The sequence below is a fragment of the Trachurus japonicus genome, unplaced genomic scaffold (assembly GCF_045865225.1).
Source record: "Trachurus japonicus isolate A0001 unplaced genomic scaffold, Traja_1.0 AP029893.1".
In the NCBI taxonomy this organism is placed as follows: Eukaryota; Metazoa; Chordata; class Actinopteri; order Carangiformes; family Carangidae; genus Trachurus; species Trachurus japonicus.
Window position 1 is genome coordinate 33122 of NW_028220026.1, and position 20806 is coordinate 53927.

At 43.6% G+C, this 20806-nt stretch overlaps 1 protein-coding gene across 1 annotated transcript; it reads left to right on the forward strand.

Annotated features, from left to right (window-relative positions):
* The first annotated feature begins 6599 nt into the window (after window positions 1-6599).
* LOC146960866 (lipoamide acyltransferase component of branched-chain alpha-keto acid dehydrogenase complex, mitochondrial-like) lies at window positions 6600-20594 on the forward strand. The gene is made up of 12 exons (XM_085771989.1): window positions 6600-6752; window positions 6836-6972; window positions 7994-8126; window positions 9947-10022; window positions 11574-11755; window positions 12503-12630; window positions 13496-13757; window positions 16775-16941; window positions 17055-17132; window positions 19179-19370; window positions 19459-19530; window positions 20403-20594. The coding sequence occupies exons 2-12, from the start codon at window positions 6838-6840 to the stop codon at window positions 20568-20570; spliced, it is 1593 nt and encodes a 530-aa protein (XP_085628115.1). The 5' UTR covers window positions 6600-6752; window positions 6836-6837; the 3' UTR covers window positions 20571-20594.
* The last annotated feature ends 212 nt before the right edge of the window (window positions 20595-20806 follow it).

Consider the following 20806-nt stretch of genomic DNA (forward strand, 5'->3'; position numbering starts at 1 on the left):
CTGGTCCTGGTTCTGGTTCTGGTCCTGGTCCTGGTTCTGGTCCTGGTTCTGTAGCTGCTAAGTGCCCCCCCCCCCCTCTCTCCCCTCTCCCCTCCCCCCACCAGCTGCTCCCTGACCTGGTTCTGGCTCTGGTCCTGGTTCTGGTCCCGGTCCCGGTCCCGGTCCCGACGTCTTCCTCTGGGCTGCTGGGTAACGATGGTGTCGTAGTTTTTTTTTTTTTTTTTGATACTGACCTTTATTTTGTCTATTTTGTTTTGTTTTGTTTTGTTTCATGTGTTGAAATGTTTGTTGTTTGTTGTTTGTTGACGCTGTCGTGGTTTTGTATTGGGATGTGGATCTGGATCAGGACTCTTGGACCTGGTTCCTGGTCCTGGTTCTGGTTCTGGTCCGACTCATAAACTGTGAAGTGTCTGAACCCTGGTCAAACGAGAAAAAAGAAAAAAAAAGAAAAAAAAAAAAACTCAATAAAGTTGAAGTGAACCAAGTCTGAGTCGTTTGTGGTGAGTTCAGGTTTCTCAGATAACGTGGGAGAAGTCACTTTCTGGTCCTGGACCCAGTTGTTACAAAGGGTTAAAAACTGATCGGATTTTGGATCATTGATCAGATCAAATCTTGAAAATGGATCAAACCTTCATCAGTTTGTGTCGTTCAGAGCTTTTTAGTCGGATCAGGAAAACGTTGATCCAGAACATCAGGATTATTCTGATCCCAGCAGTTTGGTGGATTCAGGAACAAAATGGGATTTAAATTAAATGTTATCTGGTCAAATAAACAACATTTATAATGTAGAATATATAAAGTTTTGATTATTTCACAATTAAAGAACTTTTCCCCAACTATTAGCAAATTTAATGAGATTTGAAGTTTAAATTTGAAACACATGGGGAAATGTTCCCAATGTATTTGACTGATGTACTGTATATTTGCATTTTTAAAATCTATTTAAACAGCCAGACCAGATGAGATCATTTCTGGCTGTTTAAAAAACACTGAAGAAACAAAAAACCAATCCAACAAAGTATAAATGAAACAGTAATCTCTTTCAATGAAAAAAACATTTTTTTAATTGCTTTATATATATATACGGTATATATATATAATTATATACAGAACAATACAATTCTCTTTCTCTTTCTTGTTTTTGTTTTGTAGTTTTATTGAGATTTTTGGGGATTATTCTGTTATATGTATTTTAGTGATTATGTATGTAGTTGGTATATTTGTGTTTAATTTTTGTATGTTGTTATTTATTTGAGTCTGATGTAAAGGATTTATATCCTGTATCAGATGTTTTTCATTAAAATTAAATTAAATTTCATTAAATACATTTTTTGCCAGGGGTAATAGTTACAGGGTATCCGCGGGGTCTTAAAAAGTCAAAAATTTGAAAATCTAAATTTTAGGCCTTAAAATGTCTTAAATTTGTTGAATTATTGTGTTCAAGTCTTAAATAATTTTAGACAGGTCTTAAATGTTCTTATGCCCACCATGGGCGAGCATTTCACTCGCATTTGCCCCTAAAAAAAAATACATGTGTGAACCGGGAAAATCACAAAAACAGAAAGATCACAACCTGCGATTGGTCAAAAACTACAAATCCCACAATTCTCTGGCCTCAACAATAACAGTAGTTAGTGTAAGTAAGGGAGAGTGGAGCTGTCGGTGAAAAGAGGAAACAACGCCACGTCTGGTCCTGTTCTATGTTGTCCGTTCACACCGTCACCGTTTATTCGTTACGTCCGCGGTGTAAAAGGCCGTGACGCAAAGACGCGATTAGGCGCGAGACGCGATTAGGCGCGAGACGCGGTATACGCGACTTTTTTTTTTGCGACGCAATACACGCGATTCTTTTATGGCGACGGGACCATCGCGTCTTCGTCTATTTCATCGTGTTTGGTGGGAAGACCCACAAGGGGCTTCCCACCAAACACGAGGAACGCTTTTTTTTCGCGCGAGCTTTGACGCGCGACCTAACGCGAGATACGCGAGATACGCGATTTGACGCTCGTTTTGACTCGTGTAAAAAAAAAAAATCATTTTCACTACAACATTTTTATTTTTATTTTTTCAAAGGAGGTTAAATCGAAAGCAACTGGACTTAGTTATTTGTCTGAAGACGTTTCACCTTCATCCAAGAGGCTTCATCAGTTCTACGCATCTGACCAGGCTGGGACTGGTCCAACTGGTCTGGAGACTCAGTATAAGTCCAGTTGCTGAGACTTTAGAGTCAAAGAGGAGCAGTGCGTTGCTGTGTCGGACTGTTTGGATTTAATGAAGAAGCTGCACGGTGTCCTCCCGTATTTTACCTGGGTCGCTACCGGAGCTAAATATGGAGAAAAAAACAAAACAAACGCCAGGCGCACGTCGCGGTGGAACCGAGAACAGCTGAGTTTTCCTCCTCCAGCTGAACAGCTGATCTGTGATCTGTGGTGAAGACGTACAGAGACCTGCCACTGTGTCACGGTGCATTAATATAAACTCTGTCCTCAGACTGTCCTGACTGTCCCTGAACACCACACAGAGACAACATGGAGCTGTGTGAGGTTGAGTTTTATTTATCATGATAATTAATACATACTTAGTAACAAGCCTGTAAGTTCAACACATCAGTATGCTACTGTGATTTAACTAGCCTAGTTAAATAAAAAGATGTAGTTTAATACCATAATATCTAGGGCTGACCAAAGGCCAATGTCTTTACTTCATGTGACAAATATTTATTACTTGTTGCTACGACTCATTTTAGCTTCTTTCACCAAACTCCCATGATGCACTGAGCTCCTACATCCCATCCTTCTTCTGTAGGGCTGCTGTGTGTGGACCAGATGCTGCCGTCACCATGACAACGTCCCAACGTGCAGGAGGACACACACAACTCCAGAGGTCAGAGAGGAGGTGGGAGGTCCTCCGCTCTGATTGGCTGAGAGACCCCGACTCCTCTCCCAGGACCCAGGACCGGCCCAGTCATGTGACTCTGAGTGGAGGGGGGGGTAAGAGGGTAAGAGGGGGGGGTAAGAGGGTAAGAGGGTAGGAGGGGGGGTAAGAGGGTAAGAGGGGGGGTAAGAGGTGGGGGTATCTGTCGGTCACGTGACCTGGAGACTCTGACTAAAATTAACCAGCAGCTGATCTGATCTGAGGTCAAATTTCTCAGCAGCATGGACGACGACTGTTGCCGCTGCGCTGAGACAAGGTGAGAGCTGCTACACTGAGACTGTGTAGTACTACAGTACTACTACAATAATACTGCAATACAATACTGCTACACTGTAATAATACTACCTCACTGTTATACTGGAGTACCACAGTACTGCAATACTATACAACTATAGAACTATACAGAACAAACTAACTACAACATGACACCAGTGTTCACCGACTACAACACTAACACTGTGGTACTGTGTGATACTACTACAACACTGTACAGCTGTACTCTGATAATACAACACCGTAATACTTTGAATACTACAATAACACAGTGGTGCTATGATAATACTACTGTAATTATACTGTAGTTCTACAACACTGTTAGACTACAGTACCACAACACTGTAACACAACAGTCCATTACTGTGATAGGCTACTACACAACAATAACACTACATTGTTATATTACTGCACTGTAATACTACAGCACTAATGAAAATACAACTAACAATACTTTTAAGATACTACACTGTAAACTAAATGTACTTTTTTTTTAATTCTATGTGTAACTGACAACGTGAAGATAAATGGAAAAATCAAATAAATCACTTGTAATTTCACCAGAACGATGATTTTCTCTTATATTGTAAATTTAAATTTTCCTTTATTGTCATCGAGCAACGAAGCACAACGAAATTTATGTGCATCTCTCCCTAATAACTTTAAAAAGGATAAAAGAAATAGATATATTCATTAATGTAATAATGCAAAAAAAAAATTCACCTCATGATGTAATAATCTGCCACATTTTGTAATGAAATTCTTGAACGCAATATATAATAAACTTTGCCACATTTTGTAATAAGTTGTTACATATTGCATTATTACAAAATACAAGTGTTGCACTTTTTTTTATATAGAAAATGTAATAATTTTGTACAAAATGTAACAACTTATAACAAAATGCGGCAAAGTTTATTACATATTGCGTTTAAGAATTTTATTACAAAATGTGGCAGATTTTACAAAATATTACATCATGAGGTGAAATTAATTACATTATTACAAAATGCGGCCTCAATACAGGCCTCAATTAAATGAATAATTAAAAAAAACAAACAATTTATTTAGTAAAATAGAAATTAAATGAAAGAAATGAAATGTTTTGTATTTGTTCCTACAGGATGATCAGGAGGAGAGCGAGGCTGCAGCTCAGAGGTCAGAGGTCATCTCGCCTGTCCCCCCGTGCGGCGCTGTGACGTCGTCGTCGTCGTGGTGACCATGGTGGGGGGCGTGGCGGTGTGCGGCTCCATCAGCTCGGTCAGAGCTCTGTGGGAGACCCGGATCAAGAGGAGGAGGGAGGAGCAGGACGAGGAGGAGCAGCAGAGGAGGAGGAGCGGCACCGAGCGGCGCTCCAGACTCAGCCTGGGGGTCTGGGAGGACCGGGCCCTTCTGGCTCGACTCAGACAGAAGCTGCAGACCGAGGACGGACGGCTGGTGCTCCGCATCGAGCAGGAGGAGTGGAAGGTATCAGATTATTGTCCTGGTCCAGTCTTCGGTCTGATGCAGGGGCCTAGCTTTGGGTTAAACATTTGGGGGGGGTTAAGATATCGGTCTGTATAGGGATTTTTTAAAGCAAAAAGGTCAGCGTATGCGTGGAAAAGTGCAAAATCATTAACTTTGATAAAACGACAAGGCTTATTTGCCTCTTTATTTTGTCATTTCCGTATGACCAGGGGTACTCAAATACATTTGTCGAAGGGCCAGAAATTTTCTTAACAGACACCTTGGGGGCCGCACATTCAAATAGGCCTAGATTGAAATTAAATTCACCTTTTTCGTCTAATAATTTATTTTTATTTTACTTGTAAGCACATAATTTTTATTTATACACTTCATGGTGTTTTGTATGATATAAAATGAAAAATCTTGACATTGTCATATCATCATTTACATATCATGCTGGAGCTTTACACTGCTGACTTGTATCCTCAGACATGCCCTGTGATTTTCAACTTAAATATGACCTGGCCATCACAGGACGTCTGACTCTGTTCTGAGGATACAAGTCATTGGTCCTGAAATGTGTGTTTCTCTTCTATAACACACATTCTACATCTCGAAGGCGACGTCTTTCCACACATGGGCTTCCTTCACCTTTCAAACGAGGCAGAGCTCAGTGGGAAACAGTAGGAGACACAGACCGATGGAACCGGGACACAACACCGGGGGAGAAGCAGGTCGTGCAGCTGTGCGCCGCAGGTGTGCACGGAAAAACAATTGCGTCTCATCAAATGCGTGCGGCTTCACGCTTCATCTGAACGGCCCCCCATGCATGATGCACACACAGTTGAACCAAGACAGCGGTCAAAATCACCCACGGTCTCTGCAGACAGGCAGGGAAAACCCTGCAGTCCAGCCCGCTCCCCAAACACTCGCGCATGGTGATTTGGGTTCGTCGGCGTTTCTGTATCCCAGTGCAGCGCCTCACAGGCACACACAAACGCTCCGCACGTGTTTCCATGTCCCAGCGCTTTGACTTACAGGCGCACGGAGCCCGAGAAATACAGTATACAGTAATATGTAAACTAGTAGAACTCAGTCGCGGGTCTGATTGGAAGGTTCGGCGGGCCGGATGCGGCCCGCGGGCCGCCTATTGAGTACCGCTGGGCTAGACCAATCATGACCAGGGAATACCACATCATAAAATAACGGTGTAACTAACGACACTACTTTTTCAGTGACAGGTAATCAAAAAAGTTACCTTTCCCCCGCTATAACGCCGTTACTGTTACTGACAATAAAATGCACCGTTACTTGACTCAAGAAGTACCATCATTTTTTTTCAGTCCATTAACCGACTAGTAGAAAAAAAAAACATGTATCTGGAACGAACCAACTCCAGAGTTGGGAGGGAGGTTACTGGGATGAGTTCAAGTAATTTGACATATTTCAGCATTTTATATTAAAAAAAGCAACGCAGTTGTTACTTTTATTACAGTATGTAGTAATTCAGTTACTAACTCAGTTACTTCTTGGTATAGGGCTGCAGCTAACAATTATTTTCATTATCAATTAATCTGTTGATTATGTAAACGATTAATCGATTAGTTGTTTGGTCAATAAAATGTTTTAAAAAATGTTGAAAAATATCAATCAGTGTTTCTCAAACCACCAGACGACGTCCTCACATGTCTTGTTTTGTCCACAAACCAAAGAGAGACTCAGTTTATTGTCATAAAGGAACAAAGAAACCAGAAATATTCACATTGAAGAAGCTGCAATCAGAGAATTTGGACTTTTTTTCTTAAGAAACTACTCAAACTGATTATTAGATTATCAAAATAGTTGATAATTAATCGATTATTGTTTGATTAATCCAGTAATTTTGTTTTTTTTTATATCATAAATTACGGCCTTGGTCTGATGTGAGTGTTTGTCTCTGCAGGTCCTGCCGGGCTGTCTGGTCCAGCTCAACCAGGTCCAGGAGTGGCAGCTCCACCGGACCGGACTGCAGAAGATCCCTCACTTCATCTCCAGCTTCCAGAACCTCCTGGTGCTCGATCTGTCCCGCAACGGCGTCTCTGAAATCCCCAAACAGATCGGTCAGTAGTACCAACGACAGGTCAAAGACCGACCCTGTAGCCGGTCTCACCATGTGTCCTCCTGGTTCTGGTTCTGGTCTCAGGGATGTTGACGCGGCTCCGAGAGCTGATGCTGAGCTACAACCGAGTGCAGGTGGTTCCCGAGGAGCTGAGCGGCTGTGAGAGTCTGGAGAGACTGGAGCTGGCCATGAACCGGGAGCTGGACCACCTCCCTGACCAGGTACGGACCAGGGGCCGGATAGGAGTCGACTTATGAGTAAAACAAATTATTGACTGAAAGATGCATTAAATTAAAAAAAACAAACCGAGTTCACTTCATGCACGCGCACCTGCGTCCGCGTGACGTCACAGCGTCGCACCTGGAACAGCGTGAAGAGAAAGTGAAGCAGCTGAGATTCTGACGTCACTTGAAGTCTCTTTTTTTTGTCTGTAGTGTTGTTGTTGTTGTTGTTGTTGTTTAATTCTTACTGTCTATCCGTTAAAGTTGCGTTATTTAAAGGGATAGTTCAACATTTTGGCAGATTTTCTTATCACCATAACCCTCTATAGTCATAGCAGTAGGTTCATCACCTTTAATTATTCGGTGCATGTTGTTTTGAGATCGGCGGGGCAGAGACGTGAGCTGAGCTGCTCAGTGAACACAGTCAAACTCATCAAATAAATACACAATCCAACAACTCCACAACACAACGCTCTGGAGGACAAGTTGTGAGCTGCACATTCACCACGCTATGAGATAATAACACAACGTTACCACACAGAGTTGTTTTAGAGGGAAATTCATGCAAAACCGCTGATGCGTGTTGCCTTCAGGGACAGTTTTTCATCAACAGTCTCTGTATTTCCCTCTAAAACAACTCTGTGTGGTAACGTTGTGTTATTATCTCATAGCGTGGTGAATGTGCAGGTCACAACTTGTCCACCAGAGCGTTGTGGAGTTGTTGGATTGTGTATTTGATGAGTTTGATGAGGGAAACCAAGAAATCCCATGAGCTCTGAGCAGCTTTATTTAGCATTAGAGGGAAATGCAGCCGGAACTACATTCCAGACACGGCTGCTGGGCGGAGGGATTTCAGAAGAGAAAGTAGTTCAGAGTATTTGCTTCATGTGTCGTAATGTTACATAATTATACATTATTATTTCATAGCTATCCCTTTAATCTCAGGCTACAAAGAGTCCAGGTGTTCAGGTGTCTGACCGTGTGTGTGTGTGTGTGTGTGTGTGTGTTCTCTCCCGGTCAGCTGACTCAGCAGTACCGCCGCCGGTGTTTCCGGCTGCAGAGCTTCAGACCGGTCCGGACCGCTCCGCCGCTTGTCTCCACATGTGACCGGAGCCTCCAGATGTTCAGCAGGAGGACGCTGCACTCCACCGCGGGTGAGTCCAGAACCAGAACCAGAACCAGAACCAGAACCAGACCTGGACCCTGGTGGTCTTCAAACTAAAACCTTTTTTAGTTCATTCTCAGGGTTTTCTATTTTATTATTTTAAAGGGACAACGAGGAGTTTTGGAAAAGCGAAGTGTTTTCACCACCACTAATAATAACAAAATAACGATAGAGACAAAACGATATATTTATTGAAAATGGACCATTAACAAGTGGAAACGTAGATTCATCCACATTAACGTGAGACTTTTTTATATCCAAATAGAAACTCCTCGTTGTCCCTTTAACACGTTTGACAGATCTGGTTCGTCCAGATTCAGGTTTTCAGGAATTGAGGAAGTCGTCCGGTGTCGAGTATCCTCCTGGTTTCTGCTGATGGACTCAGAGAATCCAGACCAGCAGGTTTTTATGACTCGGAAGATTAAAATCTGTGTTTCTGTCGGGCCCTGGTTCTGACTGAGTCGTCAGGCAGTGATGATGATGATTATGGGATGCTTCCCTCCAGCCGATACCGATCATAAACCTGCCCACACCGACACCGACCGCTAACTGGATGAGAGAATAATAACCCTCCATGTCCTGTATTTATGATCTTGTGCATCACTTGAAGAAATAAAACCATTTATACTGAAATAAATAAATACAATCAAGATTTTAAAGGAATAGTTCACCAGAAAATTAAATTCAGTGTATTAGATTAATAGGGCCCGACACAGAAATGTCCATAAAACTACACAAAAACCATTTTATATTCCTCCTTACTGCTTGTTCGCCGCAATCCAAATATCCTGAAGGGAGATAGTCCAGAGTTTACACTAAACTATGTAATTCAGGACATTTTTACAGCCTAAACAGTCCTGGATTGAATTTGCCTGGGGCGCGCTCTTGTGTTCACGCGTTGCACGTGATGCATCCATTTGCGCTACGGAAGCCGCCGCAGACAAAATTTGTCTTATTTCTTTAAAAGTATCAAATTGCAGATCCCTCTTGTTTTTGTGTGTCGCTCAGAAACTCGGCAGGATGTAAAAACCGATGTGTGGTTACTATCCTGCCACTAGGGTTGTTCGGTATACCGGTACTAGAGTGGTACCGGGGTACTGACGCATTTAAAACGGTACCATACTGCGCTTCAATTTCAGAGTCAATTTGGTCTACATATGGGAAACAATAGGTGTGTGTTTGAGTAACATGAACGTTTGTGTTTCATTCTATAAACTACTGATAACAATTTCTCCCAAAAATGACAACTGGTCAAAATAACAAAAAAAGATGCAGTGTTTTCAGACCTCAAATAATACAAAGAAAACAAGTTGATATTCATTTTTAAACAGACCACTAATGTTTTAATTTAGGAAGAGTTCAGATTAATATAGATGGAAATTTAATCCTGCAGCAGCAGTGACTGTTTACTGATTTACTGATTACTGATGCATAGGTTATAGTTCTAAGATTTTCTATTAAAATAAAGCCAATAATGACATTTTTTGTGTTCTCTTTTTATTTGGAAAAGTACCGAAAAGTATCGAAAAACATGTTGGTACCGATACCGGTACCAAAATGTTGGTATCGTGACAACACTACCTGCCACTAAGCAAGTGGCCGTCCGCTACGTAGTGTTTGGGGTTCAGGCAGGTGAAGCTGCTCCCGCTCGGTGGTTGAACGCTGTGTGTTTCCTGATCTGCGCTTTGAGAGCGCGACGATCAACAATCGACCTGTTCAGGCTCCAGATATCGGCCGATTGATCGGAGCATCCCTGATGATGATGATGATGATGATGATGATGATGACGTCGCTGTGTTTCTCCTGCAGTGAGTCGAGGACCCATCGTCCAGTTCAAGCTGTCGGACATCGGGGAGGGGATCATGGAGGTGACGGTGAAGGAGTGGTAGGTACCAACTAAAACTTTAACGAAAACCTTTCGTTCAGTACGTTTACATGCAGAGCTTAATCGAGCTAGGCTCAAAATTCGATTTTGGCGTCAAGTCGGACTTCTGTCCTTGTCTCAATGTACATGCAACTGAGAAGATCTAATAACTGATGGGTCCGCCTCCTCATGCGGCGTCACCTGTTGTTTCAGCAGGTTAATACGCCGCCTGTCCTGTTGACTTCTCTGTCACCTCCTAAAAAACTGAATATAAACAACTTATAAGCTTAATAATAAATTCTCAACTGCAGTTCCCGACCAGACGCGTCAGTCTGGGCCGGATTCACGCTGAGAATAGGATACAGGCTTCCTCTTTTCTCTCTCTCTCTCTCTTTAATAAAACACTCTTGCTGGTGGCGCTGTGTGAAATGATGACTTTATTCCGTGACTAATTGGTAATGAGAACATAAATTTAAGAAGCACTGACAAACAAAAACTAAAACAAAATCTCTGTTCATTATGAAGTAATGAGTAAAAACGTGATGAAAAAGCTGAGGCTGAGCGGCCGGACATTCTGGATTACAACCATCCTCAATGTATCTACAGGAGCCTTAGCGCGTGTTATTCACGCCGTAGATGAGCCAACATATGAGACGTCTTACCGCAGAATAAACGACACGAGCCGCTCCGTTTCTCCTCCACTTTCTGACGTCGGATCTTTTATATACAGGCTATGTTGGATCATAAAACATGACCTGAGACAGGCGACCTGACCGGGCCAAACTCATCTCATGAACCGCTGGCTCCACACGTTCACAATCACTTCATTTACCATCGGCTCCATTTCACCACATTTCCTCCCTCTTTTCTAACTTTCACTTTGTAATTCTTCCCTTTAGCGTTAGCAGCAGCTCAAACTAACTAGGCTCCATGCTGTGTAGCCTGTTAAACGACAGAGAGACAAACCGCTTATTTCTACCGTGTGATATCAAGGAAATATTTTTTTTTTTCACGATCTCGTTTTATCTCCCAGCCGTATTTGCAGCTCAGTGGAAGCTAACTGGCAACCCGGAGTCTGAAACGCCACGGACGCTGTGACAGGGAGAAAGCGCTGGGTGGCGACACATGCCAACCATAGAAATTCAAAACATAAACAATTTTTTAATGCGAATATCTTGGCTGTAGGATTGTTGTTGGTGAGTTCATCATGTTACATGAACATTATTCCTGAGTCTCTGTGACATATTAGGAGGATTTTACAGCCAGTTGCTTTAGATTTCTTACATATTGTACCTTTAACTAAATCCAGTCTTTGGTGAGTGACTCAGACTAAAATGAAAATAAATATTCTTGTAAAAATGAAGACTGGTAGGAACTCAGAACCAGAACTACAGAACATAAACACAAACACTGAGACCAGTGAATTCACCACAGACCCTCTCAGACCAGTTCAGGTCCTGGTCCAGCTGAGACCAGTTCAGGTCCTGGTCCTGAGACCAGTTCAGGTCCTGGTCCTGAGACCAGTTCAGGTCCTGGTCCAGCTGAGCCCGGTGTGTCTGTCCTGTCCCTCAGGTACGTGAAGGAGGGGGACAAGGTGTCCCAGTTCGACAGCATCTGTGAGGTCCAGAGCGACAAGGCGTCCGTCACCATCACCAGCCGCTACGACGGCGTCATCAAGAGGCTCTACTACGACGTGGACGCCACGGCGCTGGTGGGGAAACCGCTGGTCGACATCGAGACCGAGTCCAGCTCAGGTGAGACCGAGTCCAGGTTTATGTTTCTCTTAGCGGATTCACACTGGCACGGTTCTGGTTCTGGCTCTGGTTCGGTTCTGGAGTCTCAGGCCTGGACTACACGTATATGGATATTTTTTTAAGCGGATATTTTCGTCTTCGTTTAAAAAAAAAAACTCTGTCCACACAACAGAAATATCTCTGTCCATATAAAGAGGCAAAACTGGTAAACGATTTCTCCGTTTATGTGGGTGAATTTGCTGTGTTCATTGTGGTTATTTTTAGGAGATAAATGTCGGTCTCATTGATGAAATCTAACAATTGTGGCAGTAGCATTATTTGTTTGAATGAAAAGTGAAGCTTCCCGTGTGGACAGAGCAGTGCTGCCTCTGGGCTCTGTCTGTACGTAAGTTACAGAAATCACCACATTTACATCAATAAATAAATGTTTTACAATGAACCGATCAGTCTGCATTAAGTTTTATTTTACTAAGCTATACTGTATATAACATGGTTACGGTTTCCTGCTGCTTTCCTGCTCGTCTTAAGTGACTTGCCCACTGATGATGTCACGGTTCGCAAGGAAAAACCAACTATTTTTTGGTTCCGCTGCGAACCGACTTTTCAGGTTCCGAACCAATTATTTTTCCAGTCTGAACGCGCCGGCCGGTTCAAAGTTGCGTTCGGGAACCAGTGTGAAACCGCTATCTGTGTTCTGTTTGTGGTTTTGGTTGTGGTTCTGGTTCTGACCGGTCCGTCTGTGTTCAGAGGTGATCCAGGAGGAGGACGTGGTGGAGACGCCGGCGATGGCGCGGGAGGAGCACACACACCAGGAGATCAAAGGTCACAAGACTCAGGCCACGCCGGCCGTCAGACGCCTCGCCATCGAGAACAACGTGAGTCCGTCCACGTCCACGCCGGTCCGGTCGTTAGGACTGAGACTGGTTTTAACCCTTCACCTGCTGGGATGTGCAGAGTATTGATACTGTAACAATGTATGTCTCAGGCTGTCTTTACACTGCATGGTTCAAGTGGCCTAATTCCGATTTTTTCCTCTCATGTGGCTCAGATCGGATCTGTAACATGAACGTGTAAACGGGAAAAATGCGCATGGAATCGGATATTGTCAGATCAGATTCAGGCCCCTGTTATATGTGGGAATAAATCAGATACAAACCGGATATTTGCCAATACGTCTGCAGTCTAAACAGACAGATCGGATCTTTCCTGGCAATGCGTGTCATACGTCATCAATGATAATATTAATTCTCATGCCCACGCGTCTCGCTGAACCTCTGTAGCCCGTGATTGACACATGGGACTGACCTGGACTACCATGGCCAGCTGTGGCCAGCTGTGGCCAGCTGTGTTTCATTTTGATGGTGTCATTTATATGTGGATCGAGGGCAAGAGGGAGTGTGAAAAAAGAGAGCACGCGAGATAAACACCAGATTTCACATTTTCCTGCCGGCAAAATCTGAACCGAGCCGATTAGAAATCAAGAGAGGAAAAACAAACTGTGTCCAAGTCAGAGGCTTTGTCCCGGCTTCACGAGAGTGACGGAGGATCGGGCGGTGGCACAACAAGAAGTTACAGCAGTAACGTCTGCAATTTCATTTTGAAAGGAGGGAAAACAGACAGAGCTCGAGCAGAGAAGTGAAAGATGTAGAGCAGAAAAGACAGTGCGAGAGAAAAATAGTGTGTGTGTTTTAGTGGTCAGCAGCTAAAGGGTTAACTGTGTTTTTACCGGCGTGTCCTCAGATCAAGCTCAGCGAGGTGGTGGGGACGGGACGGGACGGACGCATCCTGAAGGAGGACATCCTGAACTTCCTGGCCCGGCAGACCGGCGCCATCTTACCTCCCACTCCGTTCCAGGAGATCCACACTCCGGGTCCGGGTGCGATTCCCGCTGCTGCCGCCGCCGCCGCCGCCCGGCCCGCCGGCGCTCCGGCCGCCATCAAGCCCCCGCCCGCCATCCCCAGACCCGTGTTCACCGGGAAGGACGTGACCGAGCCCCTCAAAGGTCAGAGGTCATCTCAGCAGTCAGCAACGGGAAACTGTGACATCAGCGTAGGGGTGGGCAATATGGCAAAAATATCATATCATGATTTTTAAAAAATGAAGTCACGATTTCGATTTCATCACGATCTTAAATTGAAAAAAGAAAAACAGACAATTGAGGCCAAAGAACCTTTCTGAACAGATTTTAATCTAAATAGTTGCAGTTTTGCCAACATGTGCAAAAACACACACACTCTGATAAAGTACACTCTTGCAACATAAAAGGTAGCTTTTAATAAACATGAAAGTAAAATATCAATGAAGACATTACTGTTTGTTTTATTCAACACAGTCATTTTAACAGGATTTTAAGTATATCAAAACACTAAATAGCTGATTGAAAAGGGTCAAATAAAAATACAAACTAAAGTAACTGTTGTTATCTCTTTTAGCAAACTTTGAAAATGTCCTTTGTTTGCGCTTTGCAGCATAGAACTGCAATTTATAGAATGTGCCCCAGACGATCCTACGATCTCTGCACTTTGGCGGATCGTCTACACACTCTAATCCTTCATGATCTAATATCGCCATATCGCCCACCCCTACATCAGCGCAGACTTTAGAGACTCTGAGATTATTGACCATGAGCTGATCAATCAATCACTTAGTCGGTTAGTACTGGTTCTTTAAAGGGCGTAGGTTTGACACAGACCCAGATGGTGGTATAAGAATTGCAGAAAAACCTGAACCTTTAGCCTTCAGTAGACTGTGAATACTGTTTTCCTTCTTTATGACTGTAACACTAATAGAAAGAGTAGTGAGTCCGAGGAATAGTATGACACCAATATCTAAGCCCTAAGTTCAGTGGGAGGATTAATAAGCAAAACACAAGTGTTAAATTTTAGACAATAACTGGGTGCATTTATTCACCATAGAAAAATAGAAACACTTCTCTCAATAAGGTCTAATTCACCTCTATGTTATGCTTTGACAAAATGATAAAACCAAATACAGTAGACCAAGTTCAAGTGAAATTAAATGTACCTCTGTTTACCTCAGAGCTCTGTAAGATATCACAAATAAGAAAGAAAACACAATGATTCAATTGGCCAATGTAAAGTACTGTACCCGGGTACTGAAAATAATAAACTTAAATGAAATCACCTCCACTGTAAAGTGGGATCTTCCTCACAAAAGGAAATTAGTCCTTCAGTTCAGTTGCAGTCTTTTCAAGTTCAGTTTAGTCAAGTCAAAAGTTTCAATGTCTCCTTTTCGGTTAGTTCAGTCTCAGTTCAGTTATGTAGGGGCCCCCTTTTTTATGTTGTTTTGTCAAGTTTCTTATCTGGAATCCAGTTGAAGCTGTCCTGTTGTTTCTCGATCCACGGAGTGGCTCCACTTGCAGCTGTAGTAGCGGCCTGGCTGCCGCTCACACCCGCTGAACCCACCGCGAGTCGCCGTTGTCTCCTCTCAGAAGTCAACCATAAAAAAAACCAACCTGCATAGTGCACAGTTTAACCTTAGTTAAAGTCCATATTGATTCTTTAAACTATGCAGCATTAGTAAAACCTAACAGCTCGTTTTTCTCTGATATCTTTTTCATCTTTACTTTTTTTTCACACAGTCACAACAGAATACATATGCCTTCAAGAAAATAAAACTTAAAAGGCTATTTTTCTGTTAGCAGTATTTCTTTTACATCTTGAAATCAACAGCGATATGCATTTTCCAAACACATCACGTTTCTCCGATTGTTTTTTTTCATCATTCACGGTCATTGAAATTAGCTCAGGCTAACACAGTTAAAGCTAACACTGAAAACACAACACACTCACCGGAGAATAGTCATCAAAACACACTAGTTAGTTATCCTCCTTAATCTTCTGGCAACACAACGTCGTCCCGAACAACTTTAACCTTTTCTCGGACAGCAAAAACATAAAACTTAACGGATATATCAACATTCACTCCACGCTGCTCACGAAAAGCTGCATTCACACTTGCATTCATCTTGTTTTTGTTCACTTCCTCCTTCTTCCTCATTTCTACCGCTGATTTCTGGACCCACTGGTGAGCGTAATACGCCACCTTGTGGACATTTATATGCTACTACATGCAAAAATCACAACACTTAAAACCATATACACTATGTTAAATTTATGGGGGCTACATGACCTTGAGGTGCATCTAGGTGACCACAATTTTACTGATTTAAATTCATACGGGAAGCAAGTTGTTGCTAAAACTGGGAGCTTTTAGTTAGGGCCACGGGGCAAACACATCGAGGCACTGTCCTCTGGCTTCTGCAAGACACAAGTCTCGTCTATTGGTGTATTAATCCACGTTTCGATAGGTATTATAGTTTTTGATCAGTCACTGTTTAATGACCATGACCCTATTTGGAGAAGTGTTGAGATTATAATGGGTGTGTATTGGGTGGAATGTTCGTGTCAGAGTGGGAGAAGTTGCCAGAAATTGTCTGAATTTTTCTCTTTCCACGCTGCTCACGGGCACAATTTACACTCTACACACATAATCTTTTCCACAGTTGTAGACAAACTTGTCCTCTCTCTAACAATGTGTTCATCAAAGCAGAGAGACTTACAGAATTTAAACTGTGAGCCTCTCATTGCGGCCAGGTCTCTTCCTGCCGCCCATTGACTCTAATACAAAGATTTTCTGAGAGAAGCAGAGGGGACCCCTGTTTATAACTTGCAAATGTTTCTAAAATATTTACTGTAGAAACACCAAAGTCATATCAAAGTGTTCAGGAAGTCTTTACGACGACCACGGTCTGCTTCTTCTTCTGATAGTAGCTACCGTTTTCTCAGAATCAGCCCAAATGTGAGACCAGCACAGAGGCAGAAAATCACCCTTTTTCTCTACATTTCGTATGTTTGTGTCACTGAAAACGTCTGACCCAGATAAAAAAGTTCTTGGTTTGAAAGTCTGTCCCAACTGAATTTTTAGCTGAATATCCCTTTAACAGTAGATCAGACCTGATATGTCTCAGATAATCAGTAATCAGCTGTCATTGATCAGGTTTCCACAAAGCGATGGTGAAGACGATGACGGCCGCTCTGATGATCCCTCACTTCGGCTACTGTGACGAGGTCGACCTGAGCCGCCTGGTGGCGCTGCGGGCGGAGCTCCGGCCCCTCGCCGAGGGCCGGGGGGTCAAACTCAGCTTCATGCCCTTCTTCATCAAGGTACGGGTCTGAGAGGAGGGGCGAGGGGGCGGGGCTTGGCGGGGGCGACCTTGATGCTGATTGGTCACGTGATGTTTGATGCTGACGTTGATGCTGTGCTCTCATTGGCTCAGGCTGCCTCTCTGGGACTCCTGCACTTCCCCATCCTGAACTCCTCATTGGACCAGAGCTGTCAGAACATCACCTACAAGGTACGACCCGGACTGGACACTTTCTACATTGTAGATTCAAACTTTTTCTTTAAGACCCAGTTGTTTCAATCCGTTGTTTTGCCATCCAGGATCACGTAATCCATCTTTACCTTTACCCCAGTTGTGCAGAGCAGATACAAGCTTCTCTAGATGACCAAATCCAGATAATGAGTGTTTTAAATGTGTAAACAAGAGGTAGAACAGCAGCATGGAGACACTCAGAGTGGATTTATTTGAAAATGGGATGTTTGTGTTGTTTTCTCTGCTGTTTGTTGTTTCTTCAATGTCGTTTAAACAGCCAGACCTCATCTGACAACTAGTGTTGTCACGATACCAACATGTTGGTACCGGTATCGGTACCAAAATGTTTTTCAATACTTTTCGATACTTTTTGGTACTTTTCCAAATAAAAAGAGAACACAGAAAATGTCATTATTGGCTTTATTTTAATAGAAAATCTTAGAACTATAATATATGTATCAGTAAATAATCAGTAAATCAATAAACAATCACTGCTGCAGGATTAAAATTGAAATTTCCATCAATATTAATCTGAACTCTTCCTAAATTAAAACATTAGTGGTCTGTTTAAAAATCAAGGGTTAGGGTCAACTTCTTTGCATTATTTGAGGTATGAAAACACTGCATCTTTTTTTGTTATTTTGACCAGTTGTAATTTTTGGGAGAAATTGTTATCAGTAGTTTATAGAATGAAACACAGACGTTCATGTTACTCAAACACACACACCTATTGTTTCCCATATGTAGACAATGTGTGGCGCAGCGCCACAGAATCAAGACCAAGACACAAATTGATTGAACGCAATATCGTTCCGTTAATTCATCTCCGCATAGCACTCTTTCGCTGTGTTCACACACAACACACACACACAGAGAGAGAGAGAAGCGAGCATGCATGCCAGTGGTGTGCGGTAAAAATGAAACTTACCAACCAGCAGTGTTTCCTATTAATTAACGAGTCTGTGGCGGCCCGTCTCTCACGTGCGCGCTGGTGCACACACACACAAAGACGGGTCAAAGTTTCCTGATCCGACTAAACAGTTCTGATCAACACAAACTGAGGGTTTGATCCAGATTAAAACAGAGACTGGATCACGTGATCTGGTTTTAGTTTTTGCAATAACCCGTTTTCAAGGTTTTATCCGATCAAACTGGGCACTTTTAGTTAGGGCCACGGGGCAAAGACAGCGAGGCTCTGTCCTCTGACTTCTGCAAGACACAACTCTCGTTTATTGGTGTATTAATTCACGTTTTTCGATAGGTATTATAGTTTTTGATCAATCACTGTTTAATGACCATGATCATATTTGGAGAAGTGTTGTGATTATAATGGGTGTGTATTGCGCAGAATGTTCAGGCTAGCGTGGGTGACATCATTTTTCTCTTTCCACGCTGCTTTCAGCCACAAATTACACTCTACACACATGATTTTTTCCACATTTGTACACAAACGTGTCCTCTCTCTAACAATGTGTTCATCGAAGCAGAGAGACTTACAAAATTTAAACTGTGAGCCTCTCATTGCGGCCAGGTCTCTTCCTGCCGCCCATTGACTCTAATACAAAGAGAAGCAGGAGGGACCCCTGTTTATAACTTGCAAGTGTTTCCAAAATATTTACTGTAGAAACACCAAAATCATACCAAAGTGTTCAGGAAATCCTTACGACGACCACGGTCTGCGTCTTTTTCTGATAGGAGCTACCATTTGGTCAGAATAAGCCCAAATGTGAGACCAGCGCAGAGGCAGAAAATAACCCTTTTTCTCTACATTTCGTATGTTTGTGTCACTGAAAACATCTGGCCCCGATAAAAAAGTTCTTGGTTTGAAAGTCTGTCCCAACTGAATTTGTAGCTGAATATCCCTTTAACAGCAGATCAGACCTGTTATGTGTCAGATAATCATTAATCAGTTGTCATTGATCAGGTTTCCCAGAATCCGATCAGATCACTGGGTCTGGATCAGTCTGACCCGGTTACTTCACATCATTTATATCTAATCACCTTGGTGTGTCTCTTTGCCCTCAGGCGTCTCACAACATCGGGCTGGCGATGGACACGAGTCAGGGTCTGCTGGTGCCCAACGTGAAGAACGTGCAGCTGCTCAGCGTGTTCGACATCGCCCAGGAGCTGAACCGGCTGCAGACGCTCGGCGCCGTGGGGCAGCTGGGAACGTCGGAGCTGACGGGGGGAACGTTCACCCTGTCCAACATCGGATCAGTGAGTCCAGACGCCGCCGCTCTGAGGACGGAGACGGACTCTAGACCCGCTCTAACCACAACCTGTTTCCTCTGTGTGTGTGTTGTAGATCGGAGGGACGTACGCCAAACCAGTCATCCTCCCTCCTGAGGTCGCCATCGGAGCGCTGGGGAAAATGCAGGTGAGTTCCAGACTTTCCCACGACCCATGAACACACCACAGAGGTCAAAGTACTTAGATAAGCCAAGCCCCGCCCCCTTCCTGTGTGTGTGTGCAGGGTATATAATAAAAAAAGAAAGAAAGGTAATTAGAGTTTAAAGGGATAGTTCAACATTTTGTCAAATTGGCCCATTGCCATAATCCAGAGCAGAGCTGCGAGCTGCTCAGAGCTACGCTACGGAGGCTCATTATGGGATTTCTTTGGTTTCGCTCATCAAACTCATCAAATACACAATCCAACAACTCCACAACGCTCTGGTGGACAAGTTGTGACCTGCACATTCACCACGCTATGAGATAATAACACAACGTTACCACACAGAGTTGTTTTAGAGGGAAATACAGAGACTGTTGATGAAAAACTGTCCCTGAAGGCAACACGCATCAGCGGTTTTGCATGAATTTCCCTCTAAAACAACTCTGTCTGGTAACGTTGTGTTATTATCTCATAGCGTGGTGAATGTGCAGCTCACAACTTGTCCACCAGAGCGTTGTGGAGTTGTTGGATTGTGTATTTGATGAGTTTGATGAGGGAAACCAAGAAATCCCATAATGAGCCTCCGTAGCGTAGCTCTGAGCAGCTCACGGCTCTGCTCCGCCGTTCTAAAAATAGCTTGCACCGACAACTAAAGGTAACGAACCTACTGCTATGACTATAGGGATTATGGCAATGGGCCAATTTGCCAAAATGTTGAACTATAATGTATATAGCGGGAAAAAAAATCTTCATTTGTTTTGAAAACTTGGGGCCGAATGCTAATTCCAACGCTCTATGTGTGTGTGTGTGTGTGTGTGTGTGTGTGTGTGTGTGTGTGTGTGTGTGTGTGCTCTCAGGTGCTGCCCCGGTTCGGCGCCGGCGGTCAGGTGGTCCCGGCTCACATCATGGCGGTCAGCTGGTCGGCGGATCACCGCATCATCGACGGCGCCACCATGTGCCGCTTCTCCAACCTGTGGCGGGAATACCTGGAGAACCCGGCCAGCATGGTGCTGGACCTCAAGTGACCGGACCCGACCGGACGGAACCGGATGGAACCGGATGGAACCGGATGGAACCGGACCGCCAACACTAACACACCTTCACCTCTCCCCCTTCGCCGCCACCGCCACCGCCGCCGCCGCCGCCGCCGCCGCCGCCGCCGCTGCTGCCTTCATCATCATCATCTTCTTCTCTTTCTTCTTCTTTTCTCTCATTTCCTTGTTGCCTTTGAGCGAGTTGCGGCGGCGGCGCGATGCGGCGG